General features: G+C 38.5%; 1 protein-coding gene across 15 annotated transcripts in view; it reads left to right on the top strand.

The window, feature by feature from the left end:
- Positions 1–24342, top strand: part of LOC129762599 (neurexin-1) — a 257329-nt gene that overhangs the window by 204263 nt on the left and 28724 nt on the right. For 12 of the 15 annotated variants that reach the window (XM_055761047.1, XM_055761038.1, XM_055761121.1 and 9 more), the window contains 4 exons: positions 17408–17515; positions 17588–17972; positions 21235–21611; positions 21817–21937. In XM_055761047.1, coding sequence (XP_055617022.1) covers positions 17408–17515; positions 17588–17972; positions 21235–21611; positions 21817–21937 — 991 coding nt within the window. The remainder of the gene's footprint in view (positions 1–17407; positions 17516–17587; positions 17973–21234; positions 21612–21816; positions 21938–24342) is intronic. The other 3 variants (XM_055761136.1, XM_055761081.1, XM_055761065.1) reach the window with 1 other exon arrangement.

The following is a 24342-nucleotide window of genomic DNA, read 5'->3' as shown; positions in this document are numbered from 1 at the left end:
CGATCGGTTCAGTAGTTTCCGAGTCTATAAGAATCAGACAGACAGACAGACATCACTCCATTTTTATATATATATATATATATATATATATATATATATATATATATATATATATTCAAGGAAGGTAATGATATTTTGTAGCATCAAAATCAAATCCTAATTATTATTATGGCCGCACTAAAAGACATGAAAAACAAAAAGAAAAACGCGAACTTTGAAATTTGTGAATGCCAAACTGATATAGTGGTTTTCAGATTTTCGTGAAAATTGGTAGCTTGTTTTCGTTATGGTAAAATATTGAACCTGTAATATTTTTTTCGGGTGATTCGATTTTGTTCACTTTTTCCCAAAAATGACTTATCAAAAACTCATAACGTTTGAACCACTAAGCCGATTCAGATGATCAATACATTTAAAGTTAATTAGCTAGTCTTTTTTTTTGGAAAAATATCAAACTTGCAAGAAATTTGAATTTTGTTTTCGTAATTCTTTAAAGTATCCGTTTTTATAGTTTACATGGTTTCGGCACCATTCGGCGCTATATTTTTCTATATATTTTTTTTTTGAAAACTGAAGATTTGTTTACACATTTACATTTTTTATTAAAAATTAGATATGTTCTTTTTTATTTTTTGAGTTAAAATTTTTTAAAGTTAACCGATAGTTCGGAATATTAATTTCTTCCCCTTTTTCCTATTCTCAAAAATTCATAACATTTGAACTGCTACAGCGATTCAGATGATCGATATATCAAATTAAAGCCTATAATTTTTTAGAAAAATATTGCACTAGCGAAAAAAAAATTGGGAAATTATTGACTTAAATTAACTATGTCTTCTTCTTCTTGAATGGCGTTAACGTTCCCTGTGAAACTTTTGCCGTCTCAACGTATTCATTAACTAGCGTCGTTCATTAATACTTGTTGAGATTTCTATGCCGAATAACACGCCTTGAATGTACTCTGGAGTGGCAAGCTCTAGAATACGCGTGACCACAGTGCAAGCCGGAAGAATTTTCTTTGACGAAAAATCCCCCAACCAGAACGGAAATCGAACCCGAACACCCGGCATGATAGTGTGGGACGCTAACCACTCGGCCACGGGTGCACAAATTAACTATGTCGATTATCTGAATCGATTCAGTAGATCAAAAGTTATGAATTTTTGAAAAGCGTCATTTTTGGAAAATAGGAGAAAAAATATTTTTTGAACCATCAATTAAATTTGAAAAATTATAATTTAAAAACGAAGAAGAACACATTTTTGGATATGTTATCTAAAAAATCCTCAGCTTTCGAAAAAAAATATAAAAATATATAGCGCCCCTGAATGAAAACTATAAAGAACAATTACGATCAATAATTAAGAAAACAAAATTACTTTTTGTTGCAAGTATAGTATTTTTTCAAAAAAACCTAGCTAACTGGCCAATTTGATATGTCGATCATCTGAATCGGTTTAGTAGTTCAAAAGATATGAATTAAAAAAAATATTTTTGAAAAAGGGGAAAAACTAGATTTTTTGAACCACCCTAAAATGGAATGGAATCTAATATTTAACGATAAGGAACAAAACTACCAATTTACACGAAAATTTGAGAACCACTATGTCGGTTTGGCATGGAAGATATATAATACTAAAAAAATATTTTTAGTTAATTTCACCTGCAACTAAAAAGCTGATTACTAGAAACTAATTGACGTTAACGTTTCATTGCTTTGTAAATTCTGGATACAATACCAACAGAGGGTATTTTAAAAAATAAAAATGGCTTTTTACGGGGTGTGTTCGAAACTGAAAAAAAAGAAATTAATTCAGAAATCATATTTTTATGTTGTTTTTTAAGCGTACATACATCATTTAGTCGTATAATTATTGTGTCATTCATTTTATTCCGATGAGAATGCTTTAAAATATTTCAACTGATGCTCTTACCACATGTTAATTTTTTTATTCAATGTTCAGTTTCTATGGCGAAGCTTCATTCGTAAATTACACATTTGTCATCATTGGTGGAATACGACCATAAATGTTGTTCTGAATAGCACAGCAAGTTATGATTACAATACATATAGGTTTATTTTGATAATGCATTATACATAAACCGATAAAAATGCATTATAATATTAGTCCACAGCGTTTCAACGCCTATATGTATATTTTACTCAATTTTCAGTTCGTAATTTCTATCCCATTCGCCGTGTTTATCATGATGATGCTAACATTAATAACATTATATACGAACCTCCCACCTTATATATGATGTCTCCCACCCTTTTAGAGACATCTCAACAATATGTTCAATTTTTAGAGCGTAAACCATCTGTCAATTTTTTCACTGTTTACATTTTCTTGCCACAAATCGTTGCCACTTTTTTCTCTCAAGTTCCACTTCTCTTCTCTGGCCGCACTGTGGGACGTTTCAAAACTAGGTAGTGCGGACTGAATCAAAACGGCTGTCAAAAAAGATCCAATTGAAATGTCAAAAGAGATCCAACGATCAGGAGTGTTATTTTTCTTATGATAATCAACACTATAAAAGAGGTATTGTTGTCAAGGGAAAAAATAATTAAAATTATAAAATGAACGAACTACATTTTCCCGTTAATTGTTTAATTAACCATTGCATCTCTGAAAGAGCATCTCAGTCTTTCACTAAGCAACGCATTTTTAATGTCCCCTCTCTTTGACATAACGTTTTTCCGAACGAAATAAAAACAAACGAAGTCAAAGTCACGTAAATGTTTACTCCTGCGATTTGAAAATATTCGATAAAAAGTGGAAGGAAGAGATGCCAGATGATTTTAAAAAAAAGTCTGTAAAAATATGTGAATGTCTGTTAAAAATGTGGAAAAGTCTGTAAAAGTGTGCAGATCTATAGAAATGTCTTTTAACGTTAATTTTCACATATTCATTAATACTTTGTACATCGCGATGCACGTAAGATTGTATTTTGTATACATATACAGCCATTCCATGCCAAACCAATATAGTGGTTCTCAGATCTTCGTCAAAAGTGGTAATTTTGTTCTTTATCGCAAAACATTAAACTCGTGTTTTTTTATTTTTTTCATTCGGGTGCCCATTTCCATTTTAGGGTGATCCAAAAAATTATTTTTTCCACTTTTCCCAAAATGACTTTTTTCAAAAATTTATAACTTTCGAACCACTTAAATCGGTTAAGTGGTTCGAAAGTTATAAATTTGATCGACATATCAAACACATATCAAATGTGATTGACATATCAAATTGAAGCCAATGAGCTTTAATTGAGAAATATTGAACTTGCAGATAATATGGATCCTATTTTCGTAATTATTGATTGTAGTCGTTTTTTAATGTTTTCATGGCTTTGGACTTGGGGGCGCTATATTTTTTTATATGTTTTCTTGAAAGCTGAGAGTTTTTTACATAAAATATCTCAATATCAGAGATGCTATTTTTTTCGTTTTTGAAATATTCAGAACTAATCGATGGTTCGAAAAACAATTTTCCCCATTTTTCCAACTACAAAAAGTCATAACTTATGAACTATTGGACCGATTCATATCATCGACATATCAAATTGAAGCTGACGAGTTATTTTTCTTTGAAAAAATATTACTTTTGAGAAAAATTTAATTTTTGTTTTTGTAATTATTGATTGAGTTAGTTTTTCATAGTTTTCTCGGTTAAAGATAGGAGCGCTCTATTTTTTCTTATATTTTTTTATGGAAAGCTGAGGATTATTTACCAAACATATCTCGACATCCGAGATGCTGCAATTATCGTTTTTAAGTTATAATTTTGTAAATTTAACATGTTTTAAGTCTTCGATCAATATTCATATGTGACTAAACTAGACCTATGCTACTAGAATCCAATCTTCCCGCAAGTGTGATATTTTTCAAATTATGCTTATTGGCTTCAATTTAATATATCGATCATCTAAATCGGTTCAGTAGTTCAGATGTTATGATTTTTTGCGGAAAGTTGTTTTTGGACAAAGGGGGAAAAATGATTTTTCGAACCACCGGTTAACTTTGAAAAAATCATATCTAAAAAACGAAAAAATAGCATCTCTGATATCGAGGTATGATATGTAAAAAATCCTCAGCTTTCAAGAAAAAATATAAAAAAAATATAGCGCCCTCTAGTCCAGAGTCATAAAAAAATAAAAAACGACTACAATCAATAATTACTAAAATATAATAATTTTTTCGCAAGTTAAATATTTTCCAATAAAAGGCTTTGTCATTAGTTTCAATTTTATATGTCGATCATCTAAATCGGTTCAGTGATTCAAAAGTTAATAATTTTCATTTGTCATTTTTGGGAAAATGTGAAAAGAAATTGATTTTTCGGACCACTTAATAACTTATGTGTTGTAAGTGTGTTTAAATATTTCAACGATCTACACATACATACGCGCTGTTAATTTTTATAAAAATCAGTATTTCTTCGTTGATATATTGGACATCCACCAAGGCTTGCGGTCTTATCGTTGATGAAATTTATAAGAAAATGCAGTGTATATTTTCCATCCGCCATGCAAGGCTATACAAGTTTTAGATCACCACACGGCCATGAATCATGTCTGTGGTTACAATATCGAACAGTAACCCATATTTCGTCATAAGCAGACCCGAAAGCGAATGTAAGTTGTTGAAAATAGAATGAAAATTTTTATTCGATGTTGTTAAAATACTCAGAAGACATAGTCCTGACCCTAACTTAACTATTTTTAAATAAATCTCCTTGCATTTCAGCAAAACAATCTTATCTAGAACAGAATATAATTATCAGAGACAATTTTCGTTCAAGATTTTTCCTTACCTGCAGAGAATGAAATTTTTCATTAATTGTGAATAACCGTATACTCTCTTTCGTCTGTAATGATGTCAGGGCAAAAGTACTTATGTGTGTGAGTTCCAGACTAAACTATGGAAAAATGTCATATGGTGAGTGAAATATCTTTGATGTGATGAATAGAGCCTCTTATTTTTTCAAAAACCTGTGAAATATTGTTATATCCAAAAAGTCTACAACAAAAATAAGTGTTTTACAGATATGTCTGTAAATTTACAAACATGTTTGTAAATCTGGCATCCCTGGTGGTCTGAAAATTTATTGCAAGAAATCGCTTGAAAACATGCATGAATTTGCTTGAAAATGAAGTGGATTGAGTCCGCACCACTTAGTTTCAAAATACCTTAACTGGTTGTGACAAGCTATACAAGTCAGTCGCTCTGTTAATAAGTTCACGGGGCCTGATACCGATCATTTCTAAGCGATCCGAAGCTGGATATCGTGAATTCGATATCGACTCATACTGCGCCAACAAACACAACATATGCAATTACTTACTTTGCTCAGGAAAATTAGTCTTGTAGCAGTTTGGTTTCTCCCGAGTAAAAGATACAAATTCAATGTGGAAATGTACTCCTGAGAGAGAAACATTCATTACGTTATACCGGGGAAGCTGCTGTACGAAACAGGACCATCATTCCTTCCGACCCATCGTTGTGATTTGCTCAGTTGAAGAGAAATTCGGTTTCGAAGTGAAACTTTAAAGGAGCTTCATGAATTATAACGATCGTAACCGACTCATAACACATTTCCGGTGATGTGTCCGGAGGGCCGGGAAGGGAAATGAATTTGCTTATCAAATCTTAATCCTGAGTTTAGCTGGAAACGGTGAGGGAGAGGGAAAGGGTAAAGTGAACGACGAATACGCCGCAGGGTGTGAATGTCTGATGAGAAATGACGTTAAACAGTAAGTTATGGAAGTGAATATGTACCCGTTTTTGATCTACTCAAGCACATGCCAGCAGCAGACGCTACCGCGCGGTTTTGTGGTTGCTTGTTTGCAGGAATGTTATCCTTGTTAGTTCCTACCGGAATTTGACTTCGGAACATCTTGTCGGGGAGACGTGTTCCCCCCAGGCAGTGCAAGCGAGTGAAAATACATTAAAATGAATCAAACAGACGGATGGGCCATTGTTGTTAAGGATCACTGTTAGAATTAGCCGTAAAAATAAAATCAATCAAAAAATAAATATCTGAATTCCAAATGAAAACGGAATAGAATGTGTTGCTTCTAACGAGATTCACTAGATTGGAGAAAATATCGAAGACTAACCGATAGCTGATGATGATTCGTTGGTCGGTCGATAACACTTAAACTTTTGCGTGTGATCTTTTTTGTACAGTGCACAGTTCTTCAGTAGTGAAATTTTTCGGTTCAAATTCGGAATCAGCTCTGCGGTGTGCTTCGGATCTCCGTCTTGTTGGAACGTATATCTGCTCTCCCACTTTAGCTTTTGTACAGACTATGGTTGTTTTCGTTTCAAAATGTCCAAATAAACCTCCATGGTCATGATTCCATCGATGATCTCAAGTTCTCCAACGCCGGATGTAGCCGTAGTTCCATATACCATGATTCTACCTGCAGAAAAAAATCGAAGTCATGATCAGTTGATTGAAAAATCAAGTAAAGTGGTAAAGTATCTCACAACCGCCTTTCTTGACTGTAAGCCGCAAACACTCCTTTTTCAAACTTTCACCGGTTCGCGCCATTTTCTTGTGATACCATCAGACCCAAATAGCATCATTACTTTCGTCTCGTCTGACCGAATCACCTTATTCCAGTCATCACTGAAATGTCCATGAAATGTGGTCCTAGACCCACACTCCAATCTTTTTTGATATTTTTAGCGGACAACCATGGCTTCTTAAGCGCTACTCTGCCCCTAAGACCTTTCTTATGAAGACGATTTCGTACGGATTGTGATGGCAGTTGAATGGAAAACTCGAAAACTGTGGTGTATAAATCTTTTTTTGAATACTGTATACGCATATCAGGCTGATGCAGCTTGTGAGTCGCATGAACATATAAATTAGATCAATGTTGTACTACTAGAAATTGCGTTAGAAAATTGTGGAACATCGTTCAACAGTGAATCGTATTAGATCGTAATTGAGGCCATATTACATCATATTAGGAATTTTACATATCCAAATCCGTGATGTCGAATGTATGGCCAACGTCCTGGGGTGATATGGTGATTTGAAGAGGTGAATTAATCTCTACCAGATCAGCAGGCCCGAAAGCAGCTTTAGATTGGTAAAATTTAAATGAAAATTTTTACTTCATTTACTGTTCTGTGAAGAAGACATCTATTGCTTCTGGCCATTTTTAATAATAGCCATTGCTGTAAAGAGATTGACCTTTCTAAAGGACGACGCCGCTGCCATTTTGGACGCTTGGTGTCATGACTTAGAACAAAACTGTACTCCTTTACTATTCTATCTATTACTATCTTACTATCTGGTCACTATCTGTTCTGATTGAGCAGGACATGTCCTGATTTTGAGATGCTTTAGATGCGTCCTGTTTTTTGTTTCATATTCTAGCATTTGTCCTGATTTTCATGGGAAACTAGCTGACCCGGCAAACGTCGTCCCGCCCAAAATTTATTTTTCGCTATAAAATCCACGTTTTCTTACTAAGCGCTGTTCATGGGTCCAATCGCAGAATTATTCATTGATTGCTCTTCTGATCTACCCTTTAAAACTACCTTTTACTATAGAATTCCTAGTACTTCTATCAAAACTCGACATTATAATATCAGATTATTTTCAGACACAATTCTCGTTAAAGATTATTAACCACTTGCAAATAGCATGTTTCTTCGTTACGTTACATGCCAAATTTGGTTTTATGTGCTTGATTAATTCTCGAGTAATGCAGAAATTTGTGTTTCATCTGTATGGCAGAATCAGCACCCCCTCCCCCCCTTCCTCTTAAGAGAGTTAGGAGGAGTATCTAACCACCATAGATTCATTTATTGCACCCTTAAACCTCCCCATGCCGAATTTCATTTCATTTGTTCGATCAATTCTCGAGTAATGCAGAAATTTGTGTTTCATTTGTATGGCTGCTCCCTCTTAGAGAGGGGGGTGGAGTGTCTCACTACTGTAAAAACATTTATTGTATCCTAAAACCACCACATGTTAAATTTGGTTTTATTTGCTTGATTAATTCTCGAGTAACGCAGAAATTTGTGTTCCGTTTCTATGGCAGCCCCCCCCCCTTAGAGAGGGGGGTGGAGTGTCTAACCACCATAGAATTATTCATTGCACCCTTAAAGCCCCATATGCCTAATTTGATTTCATTTGGTTGATTAATTCTCGAGTAATGCAGAAATTTGTGCTTCATTTGTATGGCAGCCCACCCTAAGAGAGGGGTGGGATTACGTCTTCCGGGAACATATTGGACAAAAATTGTTCCAAGAATCTGCCACATCGCATGAACTGTCCAATTTCGAGCGCCTATTGCTAAGCCATTAAGCTAAGCTGATGGATTTACGAAATATTTGCATCAATGGATTTAGGTACTCCCTAATAATTAATAAAAAAGAAGAAAAAAATGTATTTTTTGAAACTAACCATCAAACAATTGAAAAATGCCAAGCAATATCTGCACGAATATCCCGCGTTCTAATTCATCAATTGGCACGAGCTATATGTGCTCTTTCAGTTGCTCATTCAATACGAATAAGGGACTGTGTAATTAATTATGCGTTTGGTTTAATTTTCTGCTACGGTAAATCCCACATGATGGCATTTTCACTGAAGGTGATACACCAGCGGGCGAGTTTCATGCTTACACTGCACTGAGAGAAATAATCAGTAAATATAACTAATTTTTTAGTAAATGCTACCAATCTATGGCCATCTTCTACTGCACTTATAAACATATATGTCAAGAAGAACCATGATTCGTAAGCCCAATATTTTCCCGTCGAAAATGCACGTATTAGATTTTTTTCCGTATTGCCTTATGACATCAATAAAAATGATTAATATGCGCTATCCTCACCAGTTCTCAGATATGACAACATTCAATTTTACTAATGTTATCGAGTGAAATATACTAACCTCTGGTAGGGATGCGGGTTTGTTGACAATATGTACCCAAAAATTGTACATTGTACGTAGTAATGTTTACATTACTGAATGGATTAGGTAGTTTTCGACCGAGGATTTTTCTAAGTGTTAGAATACAGTCATCACTCACCGTGGAGAAACCATGCGCTTTTCCCTTCCACGCAGGGTTGCCAATAATATTTTTCAAAAAACCGGAAGATTTCTTTTAAAAAACTGGTTAAAATGATCGCTGGGACCGTTGCAAAACTCCGCAATGTAATTGAATGAGGTGCACTGAGACATAATTGTCCAACTTCTATAAGACCACCTTCAGTATATTTCGTTATAAAACAAACAGTTAGAGCTTCAACAAGATATTTTCATACATTGTTGGATGCATAGAATAAATTATGTTCAACGACAATTTCGTTCAAAAAAATCGTTTGTTTGTTGATTGGGCTCAAATATGATAATTTCAGCTGTCCAGTTTTTATAAGACCATTTCAAGATATATATATGTATTAATTATGAAAAATTCAAAACAATTATTAATTTTTTTTATTTTTTTTTATCAATTCGTTTATTTTTACAGGCTCAGTTACTTAAGTTTAAAGGAGCCGAATTCTTAAATATAATTTTGAAACTATATATATAAACAATTTTCTTACATCTATGGTTAGTAAGGTGGAAAACCGATTACTCGCGGTGTACTCGAGTTTAGGAGGGTGACATATTTTTAGAAGAAGGATGGGATATAAGGAAATTGTAACAATGTTGATGAACACTCATTTCATAAATCTATATATCTATAGTGTATTTACATTTCAACTTATTCTACTATTTATAGCAAGGGGACGAATTACCCGCAAGGAAGGAAAGGAGGGTATAAGGATGTAGGGACAATCACACACGAAGATCTATAGCTTTAAGGAAAACATATATATGGGACATGTAATCAAGGTCTAACCGAGCCAACACATCTCTCACCGGCACATTGGGCTGTCTTCCTCGGGCCCGAAGGGAGTTTTCTAAATTCGATCTGGCGACCAGATACACCTCGCACGACCAAACAATGTGCTCGATGTCGTGATAACCTTGGCCACAAACGCAGAGATTGCTGCTGGCAAGATTGAAACGAAAGAGTAGTGCATCTAACGAACAGTGATTGGACATGAGTCGGGAGAAGGTGCGAATAAAGTCTCGACTCAAGTCTAGACTTTTGAACCACGGTTTGAGGCTAACCTTAGGGATAATCGAGTGGAACCACCGGCCCAATTCATCTTCATTCCACTTGCGTTGCCAGTTAGCGATGGTATTTTTGCGGACTAAAGAATAAAATTCATTGAAGGCGATTTGACGCTGATAAATATCGCCTTCAATTGCACCTACCTTTGCTAATGAGTCAGCCCTCTCATTACCCGAAATGGAGCAATGTGAAGGGACCCAGACAAAGGTAATGACATAACAGCGTCTGGATAAAGCACTCAAAATTTCTCGTATTCTCTCAAGGAAGTACGGCGAGTGCTTTTCCGGCCTCACTGAACGGATAGCTTCGACAGAGCTAAGACTATCCGTTACAATGTAATAGTGTTCAACAGGTCGTGAGGCGACGCTGTCCAGCGCCCAATGAATTGCTGCCAATTCAGCAATATACACTGAGCAAGGATTCTGAAGACTGTGTGAGGTGCTAAAAAATTCGTTGAACACTCCAAATCCTGTGGACTCGTTTATAGTGGACCCATCAGTAAAGTACATATTATCACAATTGATACCCCCATACTTTTCATCGAAGATCGTTGGAGCGATCCTCGATCGTTGGTAATCTGAATATCCATGGATATCTTGCTTCATGGACAGATAAAAATGCACAGAGGAATTGATGTAGTCAGGGAAACAAACACGGTTGGGAATATACGAAGAAGGATCAACCTGCATGGAGATGAATTCATGATATGAACTCATGAATCCGGAGTGAAAATTTAGCTCGATCAGCTGCTCAAAATTTCCGGTCACCAATGGGTTCATAACCTTACACCGGATGAAGAACCGAAGAGATAATAAATTGAAGCGATCTATTAGTGGGAGTAGGCCTGCCAAAACCTCGAGACTCATGGTATGCGTTGAGGGCATACATCCCAACGCGATACGGAGACAAAGATACTGAATTCGCTCGAGTTTAATGAGGTGTGTTTTGGCAGCTGATTGAAAACAGAAACTGCCATACTCCATCACTGAGAGAATAGTTGTTCGATACAACATTATAAGATCTTCTGGGTGGGCTCCCCACCAGGTGCCGGTAATTGTACGGGGAAATTTTATTCTTTGTTGACATTTTTTACTCAGATACCTAATATGGGCCCCCCAAGTACATTTGGAGTCGAACCAGACACCAAGATACTTGAATGACATAGCATGAGTGATCGGTTTACCCAAAAGTTGAAGCTTTGGTTTTGCTGGTCTATGCTTCCTAGAAAAAACCACCATCTCTGTTTTCTCCGTGGAGAATTCGATCCCTAGCCCAATGGCCCAGGTTGAAAAATTGTTCAAAGTATCTTGTAAGGGTCCTTGCAGGTCGGATTCGTTTGATCCTACGACAGACACCACTCCATCATCTGCAAGTTGTCTTAGGCTGCAATTTTGTGTAAGGCAATTGTCGATGTCGCTTACATAGAAGTTGTACAAAAGAGGGCTTAAACATGAGCCCTGGGGGAGGCCCATGTAAGAGACCCGACTTACTGCCGAATCTCCGTGAGAAAAGTTCAAATGTTTCTCACAAAGCAAGTTATATAACATATTATTCAATAGAGGCGGCAGACCCCGAAAGTGTAATTTGTCCGACAAAACCTCTATTGAAACAGAATCGAAGGCCCCCTTTATGTCCAAGAATACTGAAGCCATTTGTTTTTTTCCGGCGTAAGCCATTTGAATTTCTGAAGAAAGCAACGCAAGACAATCATTCGTCCCCTTGCCCCTGCGGAACCCATATTGTGTATCTGAGAGTAGGCCATTCGTTTCAACCCATCGATCAAGGCGAAACAAGATCATTTTCTCCAACAATTTCCGTATACAAGACAGCATTGCTATTGGGCGGTACGAATTGAAGTCGGACGCGGGTTTTCCGGGTTTTTGAATAGCTATAACTCGTACTTGTCTCCAATCATCTGGAACAATATTATTCTCCAGAAACCGATTGAATAAATTCAACAAGCGATGTTTCGCCCCATCAGGGAGGTTTTTCAGCAAGTTGAACTTAATTCTATCCGATCCCGGAGCAGAATTGTTACATGAAAGCAGAGCAAGAGAGAATTCTACCATCGAAAACTCGGAATCAAGATCGCACCTACCTTGTAGTATATCTCGAACAATTTTTTGCACAGGAGCGGAATCAGGACAAACCTTCCGTGCAAAATTGAAAATCCATCGATGTGAATATTCTTCGCTTTCATTCGTTGAAGAGCGATTTCTCATGTTTCGAGCCACTTTCCATATTTTTTTCATTGACGTTTCTCGTGAAACCTCCCACGAAATTTCGCCAATAAGCACGTTTTTTCCCTTTGATCAAGTTTTTAAATTGATTTTCAAGGTCCAAATACGTCTGAAAATTTCAGGGGTTCCACGTTTCCGAAAAGCTTTAAATGCATTCGATTTTTCTACATAAAGCTTGGAACACTGGCTATCCCACCATAGATTGGGAGGCCTTCGACGAATAGTGGAACCTGGGATGGGTTTCGTTTGAGCGCGAACCGCGCTGTCATAGATCAAACGAGAAAGGAAGTTATACTCCTCCAATGGAGGTAAACCATCTCTGGAATTGATGGCTAGAGCAATCGCGTCCGCATATTTTTTCCAGTCAATGTGTCTTGTGAGGTCATATGCCATGTTTATAGATTCAGAAGAATTCGACCCAATGGTGATGGAAATTTTGATTGGCAAGTGATCACTACCGTTGGGGTTCTGGATTACATTCCACTTGCAATCTAACGATAGTGAATTCGAGCAAAGCGAGAGGTCAAGAGCACTTGGGTTAGCAGGAGGTTTAGGTACACGTGTTGTTTCCCCAGTGTTCAAAACGGTCATATTGAAGCTGTTACAAAGGTCATATATCAACAATGAACGATTGTCGTCGTACTGTTGCCCCCAGGCAGTTCCGTGAGAGTTGAAGTCTCCCAAGATCAATCGTGGCTCAGGAAGGAGTGAGCACATGTCATCAAGTTGTTTGCGGCTAACCGCAGCTCTCGGAGGCCAATACAAGCTGACAATACAGAGGTCTTTGCCTCTGATGTTTGCATGACAAGCAACAGCTTCGATCCCTCCAATAGGTGGAAGGTCAATTCTAAAAAATGAGTGGCACTTATTGATCCCCAAAAGCACCCCTCCGTATCTATCATCACGGTCCAAGCGTATAATATTAAAATCGTGGAAAGAGATATCATCTCGCGAAGAAAGCCAAGTTTCGGACAAAGCAAAAACATCACAATTGAAGTTATGAATTAAAAATTTGAATGTATCCAATTTAGGAATAAGACTACGACAATTCCACTGTAAAACAGTGATATCTCCGACCTCTCTATTTGAATTAGACATCAAGAGAGATAATCATTGCAAGGAGGGGCCATGTTTGCATCAATTGTTGTAAAATTGTCTTCATTACTGGAAGCATTGAGATGACAATGGTACTGATGGAGTCGGAAACATTAAAACACTTGAAGATTTGATCCAAAAGATCAGACAACTTTATAAATCCCGATTGGGAAGTTGAACTGGACGGAAAAATAGGGACAGTTGGGGTTTTTGATGTCCCCTCGAGTGCTGGGTCGTTCGAAGATGAAATATTCCCACGGAAGCCAGGAGGAACCTGGTTTTGCTTGTCCGCTGCACTCGATTTTTTAGGCAAGCTAACAGAGGATATAACCGTGGGGACTTGTTCTTGAACTTTGGGAGTGGTCACATTTTTGCGCCGGGGATTCCCTTTGAAAATAAACGGTGTGCCCCCGCTAGCTGTGTCCGCTTCCATTTCATCAACTGGCAACGTGGAAAAGGTATTGTGTGTTGAGATTGGTTGTTCTTGTTGTTGGGTCAGTGGCGAAGCGCCCTTTAAAATTTCCGCAAATGTGCGCTTCGAGCGTTCCTTTAAAGAGCGCTTCTGTTTCTCCCAGCGACTCTTGTAAGTTTCACAAACTGAGAGCTCGTGTGGGGATCCCCCGCAATATGGACATTTATGCTCAGTCGCACTGCAGGATTTCCCCTCATGTTGCTCTCCGCAAGTGGCACAGCGCTCCTTGTTGGAACAATAATCCGAAGTGTGACCAACTGACTTGCATTTGTTGCAAGTCATGGGCTTTGGCACGAAGAGTCGCACAGGTAGTCTCAATTTGTCCACCATAACGTAGTCAGGGAGGGCGGCACCAGCAAAGGTGACTCGAAACGAGTCGGACGGCGTAAATTTAGTTTGGTCCCCATCATGGGAAAGTTTCCCGAGTTGGCGACAGCCCAAGATTTTCACTTCCATTGAGGGGAGCTTCTTGAACTTGCCTTTTCCTTCTGCTTTGATTTGTTCGCTCGTCAGACCCGTTTCAGTTATCACCCCCTCAATTTCTACGTTATGGGAGGGTATAAATGTTCGATATTCGAGAGTGAAATGTTGATCAGCAACAATCTCGTTTGCGTGTTTCCGGTCATTCACGACAACTCGCAATTTGTTCGGTCTAACCCTGCGAATTTCAGATACAGAAGTGTATCTGGCCAGATCTTTCATGATCTGAATCACGTTAAGGTTTTTTCCTTTCGGTTTTGGCCGGAGGAAAACAACCCACGGGCCAGTTCCAGGTGCATCTTCTGGATAAACTCTGACACGTGGAGCGGAGACAACAGAGGGGGAAGACGAGGACGAGGACGAGGACGAGGATGAGGATGAGGACGAGGATTGGGTTGGATCGGAAGCATCAGAAGGGGGAAGCGAAATCGATGATGGGAGATGGGGAGTGGAAGTAACAGTGGGTTGAGAAGGGAGGCTTGCCATTTTCTTAGAGGGGGGCTTGGTAGGATGAGCGGATTCGTCCCCAGAAGAATTATCTTCCTTATGAGGGACTCGTTTATGTTTTTTCCCAGATCTTGTATAAGATTCATTATCGGAGATCTCCATCTCTGGAGATCCTCCACTATTCTCCATTTTACAAAAATTTCTGTCTTATTTCTAATTTATTATTGATTTTAACAATAATCTCAAAAAAAAATAGCAAAAAAAAATTATGATAATATAATTAAACAATGAACAAATAATTGAATAGTAATATTAATAATAAATATGTGTACCTTAATATAAAAGTTGTTCCAATAGTGCACTCTACTACCCTAATCAGGGAGAGACAGAGGCTACGCGCTACGGAGACAACACAATAGCGCAAGAATAGCTTACGGAGCCACGTGATGATGAATCCCGTTTGCGACAGTCACGCGATGGCGATCCCGTTATGTCGAATCAGTTCAACAGCCGCAATCCGGCTCGCTGCAAGAGCGCTGCTTCCTTTGTTCCTTCGTTCCACTTCACAAAAGGTCAGGTCGCGGACAGCAATGACCTTCACTCGTACACGATACACTCGTACCAATAGCACAATAGCAAAAGTGGCAACGCACAATACCGACACTGAACTTTACTCGTCAAGAGTTGGATAGCGAATGAAATTATTAATTATCTTACATCAAATGGGCAAAACTGAAGCACAGATTTAAAAAAATTGGGTAAAACTGGATAATATTATTAGTTATTTTGTTATTTAGTTATTATAAAAGTTATCGACGATGGAATACAAAAGGCGGGAAAAATTCTGCACAGGAGGATAGATCGATAAATTCCTGAAATTTACAATATCGACTGTAAATACCACACTCAAACGTTACCGAGAGACCCTTACGTTGGATCGGGTGAAACCAATCAGGCGTAGAGGTGGAAAATATGACCGGAATCTACGAGTGAAGGTGATTTGAGCAGTCCACAACAATCCTGGGCTCTACTTGTGGGATTTGGCGAAAAAGAACATGGCGAGTCACAGTACAGTTCGGTGAAAGCATCCCGTTTTATGACATTAAATGAGACATAACGAAACAGAAAATATCATGACTCACAAATACTGGTAAGCATTTGTATGATATACATGGTACATCAATATAAGATTTAGCGAGCAAGCGAATCAAAAGACAGATAAGCTTTCCGCATACTTCGCCACATACACGGCCAAGACCGAGATAGATATTGTTCTTCTTCATGCGCCCCTTTTTTACTCCTAGAAAACACTTCCCAACTTCATTTTATAATCAGGTGCAATATTATCACGTATTTGCTGAACATTGGCTGATGCATCATTAGCCATGTGGATAGCGTGTTCGTGTAAAATAGCTTTGCATTCCAGCCGGCCTTGGTTTCGATCCCCGTTGACGTCGTATGGACTTTTTTTTTGCACAATCCCAAATGAAATGAGAAAAGAAAACAGAAAGAGATGTCTGCACGCATCCATACAAACCAGCTTTTAAAACAGCTCATTATCTGCGCATTTGACTCTCCAGCACACTAAATGGTATCATTTCTGCCGAAAATGAAATGTTTTCTGCCAACAGTTTGGGTGTACTTTATGCGACCAAATTCTAACTGGCTTTATTTTTTAAAAAATGTCACTTAGTTCACCTTGACTTTACCCCGATTAAATGTTATGTTAAAAACTGCACTGAATCCGATTCAAACCGTGCTTTTTACCGAAAAAAAACATACACACATTAGCCGGAATTAGATCGAATCAAGGTGGTGCAGATAAAATTAATTACCAGTACCAACTACCAAACAAACAAACATTCCTGGCGAACGAACACACCCCGTGTTTCGTGTTCGACGCCAAAACATTGAAAATATATGCTAATTACCCACCGCTGTACATTTCAATAAATAAATTATCCGGCCGAACCTCTTTGCACGGAACTTAGGGCCATAAACTCTGGTCTGGCCCTCTGTACAGAGTTTCTGTCCAGTTTTACCCGACGAAAAAGTTGCGGAGGTCCACGGGAACGCGCACGCCAGGTGATAAAATTACATTTACATACCCTGCTGATTTCCCTCCCTTTCCTCTCCCCCCTCCCAGCAAAAAGAATAAATATTTCAGCGGAACTGGAAAGACCACGCAACTCGCACGCCGGAAGCACATTCAGCTGGACCGACCCGTTTGAGCAAACAAACTCGAGCAAAAGTCAGAATCCTTAGGAATCGGCCGGCTCCCGTGGGGTGAAATGTGAGTTTATTTGCCCCGCTATCATCTCGGCGTCGCAAAAAAAACGAACCAACAAACTGGAAGCGGGAAATTCCGTTCGAGGGGAAAAACAACGGAAAAATAAATACCGTCATAAACAGAGGGTCTAATGGTTTCGGTCCATTTTTCGGTGCCGGATGCGTGAAAGAGTTTTCGATATTTAATAAAATAAAATTTAATTAATTTATCCCTCGATTCGTTACACAGATGCTGGCCCCGTGGGATGTTTCGAAGCAAGGTATGCTGTCGTTCAAATTCCGCACAAACGAACCGAACGGTTTAATTATCCTGAACACCGTGACGCGACAGCCGCGGGTGAGTAGCGCGTTGTTGGTTCTGGCCCCAACTGAGGAACATGACTGTTTGTTGTCTTTGCCTTTTTTACAGCCGGACTTCTTCGCGGTCGAGCTACTGAATGGACATATCTACATCCACATGGATTTGGGCTCGGGTGCGGTCAAGGTGCGGGCGTCTAGACGCCGAGTAGACGATGGCGTGTGGCACGAGCTGTCACTGAGACGAAGTGGTCGCGACGGGAAGGTTGGCGTCGATGGACAGTGGAACGACTTCCGAACGCCAGGTGAATCGACCCAACTCGAGCTGGACAGCCCGATGTATTTGGGCGGGATTGGTCCTCCGTACGCCGACGTGGTGATACCTCCGGCGATCTGGACGGCCACGCTGCGGCAAGGTTTCGTCGGATGTCTGCGGGATCTGGTACTGTCCGGGAAGCCGATCGATATCGCGGCATACGCAAGACAGCAAGATTCAGGTTAGTGAGATTTTTTGCGTATGTCGAAGATGATGAGATGAAAAGTGAAAATCGACTCTCCTCTCAGTCGCTTCGACTAGTACCACTTCGGTATTCACCGTCAACATAACTTTTTTTTATTAATTCGTTTATTTTTACAGGCTCAGTTACATAAGTTTAATGGAGCCATACTCCTGACTATATTTCTGTTGCCCATAGTCAATATTGTATCAGAACATCGCATCGATTCATTAGCAAGACCGCAGAGCTGGAAACGCTTCTTGAGACATTCTTTGGCATTGGTAAAATTTTGATGTGCGGTTTGCAGTAGAGTTCCAAATTTAGTCTTATTGACACGTTGTTACTAATGAAATACTCTCCTACCACTTTGGTCCAGATTTGCTTGAAAGGGCCAAAAAAATTCCTGTGACCATCCACTTATGCTGCTTATGCGTTTTCCAGGGTGCAGAATCATGGGTGGTATCAAATCACCTACAGTAGTACTCCTAGCTTTCTTTTTCTGAATTACTCGTCGCGAGATAAATATTCTCTAAATCTGAGCACAATGCTTTGTAACGCTTTGGTACTAATTCAAACCTTGATTCGTCAAAGTTAAGAATACGGTCAGGGTCATCAAAAATAGCCATGTCGATGCAATCCGTATGAAGCAAATCTTCCACTTTACTTAACCAATTCCGCAACTGAGCTTCTATCACCAACGCACCAGCCTTTGAAAGATTGTTTACCAGCTTTTTCTTAAATGCCGGATGTCTTACTGAATACCGGTGGCTCTAATTCTTGCCTATAACGTTGAAGTACATAGATTTTTTTTTCTGATTTTATCCGCGTAATCATGTACGGTGTGCGTAAGATCAACCTCAAAAATGAGAAACCCTGCCTTAGCCACATAAATGACCCAGCTTCTGATGCGTTCTTGCGGACTTAACTTCCTCTTTTCGTTTTTTACACGCCTATAAAGTGTTGTAAACGGAACGTCGAATTTCTTCGATGCTTTCCGAATATTGCTGAAGCTCCTTGCTTCCGGGTCTGGGAGGTCTTCATTCTTGCTAATATAGAGCGCAAATTGAGAAAACAGGAAAGTTCCGGGCTTAAATCTAATACAAAACCAAAACAATTTGCATGATCCACAATTGTGCACATTCCATTTTTCGCCCCATATATGGAGCATATCCAATTCGCATAAAATCGGCATTTATTTTATAAAATTCGTTGATACAGTACTATATTTTGATAAATCATACCTTTAATTGATGAAATTTGATGTTATTATAAATTTGCAAGCATCCAACCACTGAAAATCCCTTATGAACACCGATCACCTCCGTTGCGCGAGACAGCAAAACACAAACAAACTAAGAAGCAAGGTGAAGCACCGGATGTTTTTCACATTTCGTGAAACATAAGCTGCAGTCAATGAGATACATATCGAGGTGAAGCAGTTGGCGAATTATATTTGTATTGGCAAGCAAAATATGATGTCGTAATTTTTTGTATTCAATATAAAGAGTATATGCAAAAAGCAAAACAAATGTTCAAAATACTCAATGTTTCATGATGACTCTCATGAAATCTTGCAACTGTTTGTTTTCGAACAGATGGTAATTGTATTGTAACTTATTTCTTTTATTTATGTGGTAAAAAGAAGTAAAGAGCAGTTTGCGCACAAAAATATCGCTTTTATGTGTCTATTTCGATTTCGATATTATTTCACAAATATCCACTGCACACTGTCACATCATACCCATAATCAGCGGGATCTCCTCTCTATGTTTTTAATTGATAAAACACATACTGAAAACAGCATTTTCACATGGATGTGGTACGAGATGAAGAATAGAAGGTGGGAAGATTCACGGGTTTTGGTTGTGTTAAATTTTGATTGTGTTAGTAGCCAGGAAGATAGGAAGTTCACATACCAGGCATACCAGTCAGTTACTCAAATGGTACAAAATTGAATGTGTCATCGAATAACGTTGAAAGAGGATGATATACAAAAGCTAATTACGAATTTCCAAATCATATTTTTCGCATTATGGAAAAAATCAGAACATATCACGAACTAAAATGTTTAATTTTTTCTTTGATTTCAGAAATAGTATTCTAATGTCTACTATGTATGGATTCAAGAGTAACTTCATGGAAGTTTGACCTTTGTCAGCAATTGTAATTACTTTTTCACAATTAGGGTGCTGAAAACTTCAGTCGTCTAAAACTAAGACGCAAGCGGAAAACGTTTTGTCTCAATCTAAGTTATACGTTAAGTTAAGTCATTTAAATTAATTTTCACGTTCATTTTACATGAAATAACTTGCAACCTTTTTCCCATGCTCTGTCAAATGTTTATCCGTCAAAGGAACAAAAGACTGTGTAACTCTGACTTTGTTCGTGAACGTTTTTGGTCGACGTAACGAGAAGTAAAATTGTATTGAAATTAGGTTTAGAACACTTCAAAAATATTGAAATTTCAGTTTCTGTTAGAATGTTGGGACCTTATGATTTTGAACGCTAGCATTGATTTAGGGAAAAAAATAGATCGTTCATTTAATTTGCTTATTTTTACTTCTAATAACAACACTTTTCCTATGTAGTGGGCTATTATAAGAAAAGTAACATACATAAACAAAATCTGTGACGTCACAAATTTTAAAAATCTTCCCACCTTTCATTTTCCATCTCGGATGTGGTAGGCAATCAAATATAAACACAACGACTGACGTAACTATTCGAGAAATAGTTATGGCAGCGCATGCTATGTCGCTCGAAAAACCACCATCTTCATTACCTTTTCCCAGGACATTGAGCTGCAGTCAAAATAAGTTTTAATGTTTATGCTGGTGCATTGATAACTGATCTGCACTGAAAAAAATATGATAAAATTTAATGGTAATTTTTGCATTAAACTATATTTGAAGTCAATATTGATTCATAACTGTGGATGGATCACTGTGAGGTGACTGTACATGAAAGAGAGAAACGAATTAATTTTAGGAGGAATCACTTCAACATGCATTGAAGTCCATTTGACGAGGAAGAATGAAATAATATAGTCGAGTCGTAGAGTGAGATAGCAACTAAACGCCCGAATGACTGTTGAGTCATGTTGACGGAGAAACTACTGGAAGAAGCCAAATCTCATTTTCAATTGAATGCGAAGGCGAATTTCTTCATAATCCCTTGACTATCCTCAGTTGAATATAACTTTACCGGGCCTCATGTCCAACGGATCATTTAATGGGTTGTTCTGTTTGTTTTCACTTTCAAGGAGCCATCAAACCGTCCTGCCATGTAGTGGCAAATCAGTGTGGAGGTTCCGTTTCGCCCTGTCAAAATGGTGGACAGTGTACGGAAGGATGGAATCGCCCACTGTGTGATTGTTCGGCAACCCTTTTCACCGGTCCAACCTGTGGACGGGAGTCTGCAACGCTGGCTTTCAACGGATCGCAACATATGGCCATCTGGATCGGTGGTAGCCAGGGAACTCGCACGCAAACGGAAGAATTGGTGATACGCTTCAAGACTTCTCGGCCGGCTGGTTTACTGTTGCTGACCAGCGCGGAGTCGAGCTCATCCGATCGACTCGAAATAGGTCTGGTGGCGGGTCGTGTTCGGGCAAACGTAAGGCTTGGTGAACGCGAGAAGGTAATCATGCACTCTTACTTGAAAACATACATTTTTTCACAACTAACAATACTTGATTCTCAGTTTCAAACGTAGATTAGAACCTCAAAGTGTTTTTCTTTTTCTGCTCTTTCATATAATCAATCCAAAACTCTTTTATTCTTCACATAAAATAAAAACCCAAATCTTACATCGTTTCGTGACCGCGCGTCTCCGAACCTAAAAGAACCTGCTGGCCGGCCAGGGCGTCCTCAACGACAACAACTGGCACACGGTTAGATTCTCGAGACGTGCGTCCAATCTCCGACTGCAAGTTGACGGGGCAGCGCCCGTCAGGGGTATGTTATGTATGTATCAACAGCACCATATTTTGCCCTATTACGTGTCGTGACGTGTCGTTTCTCTTTTTTGATGAACAAAAAAAAATATTGCGGAGAACGCTTCCCAACCGTTTCTCCGGAGCTCAAAATTGATCCGTATACATAAATCAATAATAATAACTGAATTGGTATCGATCGAGTATGTCTGAAACAAAGCGAAGAGAAAAAAAACAAAGAAAACAATCGGTGTTATACTACGGTCTAACTTTTTTCCCAAACAACATAACAAAAATTACAAACGCAACCCATTGTTCCCAATTTCCCCCGAATTAGGAAAATACGACAACCTTCCGAAAAAAAACTCATTTTACCCATCTTTCGTTGCTTTCAAACATCTTACGTTTCTTTCAAACAGACAAAAGAATGTCGATGAAAGAATCGCGCAAAATAATCATCTCATTTTGTTAAAATAAAAACCACAAACCCACATCACATTTACATTTACATGCAATATTTCACTAGATTAAATCGTCTTCGAAGGGCTGAAACGCTTGTCAGTGGAGAAATTTACACCGAATCAAAGAGCATGAAAATTAGTGTGTACACTGTTGATATATTGTCATTGAATGGTCATGTGATCATTTTAATGACACTTTGACAATTATTGGTCTAGTAAATCCTTTTATTGTCCTCGGCCGCGGAGGAATGGAATAATTGTAATATTTGTTTGTTGGTTCGTTCAGCCATGCGATGACTGCGATAAATGCACACCATGCCTTTCGCCTCCAAATTTTCTTCAACCTTATTCAACGAGAGGGAGAGATACAAAAACAACGGATTGGATTTTCCATTATTGTTCAAGCACAGATTATGGGTTGCTTTGACTCGCGCCAACCCAAATTTCACACACAGTGTTGCCATCGACATAAATTTCGTTTCCTCAAGAGTGCGCGCGCCCCCCAATAAAAAGATTCTCAAAAGCAATTCTCTGCTAATTTCATTTAACAAGATTCTATCGTGTTATTATTTGCTCCAATTTACCATCTCTTTTGCAGGCCATTGAACATTCAAGGGTGGACCGCCGTTCGGGCTTCGAACGTGTGGACCACTAAACGGCAAGAAAAAAATAAGTTAGGCCCTTTTTTGTGGTGCGGCTATTACATCGCGCTTTTATTTGCCCACTTTCAACCGCCTTCTTCCCAGGATACAGGCAAAAAATAAAATTGTATTGGATACGCATGATACGCGCGGGCCGTGCGGCACATTGCCGTGGAATAACCATTTTTCTCAATCAATCCGTGAATAAGTTCCAACCGAAATTGTGACCCACGAATGGCGAAATGAAAATCATGCCGAAGCTCACGCCGCTTTGTATTAATGTGTTAATGGGATATTTCTAAACGACATAATTTCCATGGCTTCGCATCGTATCAGCTTCTTAAATGTCTGTTCGATCGGAAAATGTGCCCATTATATCAGGTGACAGCGCGAAACAAAAGAATAACCAGAAAGGCTTTAGATGTGGTGGGCAACCTTTTTTTTTTTTTGAAGGCATATGTCATAATGAGACCACCCTTCTTACTGCAAAATGAGATTCTGCGACGATTTTGCGTTGGGCAAATTTGCTTTTTTTCCATCAGCTGCCCGAGGTAAGATAAAACAAAAATGGAACCAACAACCCACGATGACAATGTGGCTTTGCCTTCGAATGAAAAAGGGGTTTAGGTGGTTCTCCACCGCCTTCATGCTGACCACATTGTTATTCATGACTTTTCCCAGCGCTGCGCAAAAATCGTTGATATTTATACGGTTTGCAAGCAAACTTTGAATGGGAAGACTCTATCGACAGCCACGGCTCAATGGCGACATATTTCGGGGCACCAAAAAAGGTTTACTACTCCAGCGTATTTAACCTTCACCCCACGGTTGATGTTTTAATTTGTTTGTATCTGCCAGTTTTATGTCAAGCGTTCGAAAAAACGAACAGCAACCTCGATAATTTTTCAAAGCTTTGGAAAGCAACCAAATGGTAAGGTTTTGACATCAAATGATAATTTAGTCTATTAGCTACCACCTACTGTCAATTTCATTGAAACTTGTATCACTTTATTAGGCATTAAAATCGGTTTAAAGCAACTATGTGCGGAAATTACATAACCTCACATAACCTAACAAAAACCACAACCTTACGAAATTTAAAAATTTGTAAACGTTTCTACAATATTACTTTGATAAAAGATCACGCATTGTGATGTAGGAAAAGAACCATTGGATTAAACCTCCTACAAAAACAAAAATGTAGGTTTTGACCAATGTTTTTGTTTGGCCCTTTTTTGATTTATTGTATTTTTCCGGGAAATGGAAGAACGGAACAAAAATAATTCCTGAAGATTGGGATTTCTTCAAAATTACATCAATTTTCCAAAATATAT

The sequence above is a fragment of the Toxorhynchites rutilus genome, chromosome 1 (assembly GCF_029784135.1).
Source record: "Toxorhynchites rutilus septentrionalis strain SRP chromosome 1, ASM2978413v1, whole genome shotgun sequence".
Lineage (NCBI taxonomy): Eukaryota > Metazoa > Arthropoda > Insecta > Diptera > Culicidae > Toxorhynchites > Toxorhynchites rutilus.
This window is presented reverse-complemented; position numbering and strand designations above follow the sequence as displayed.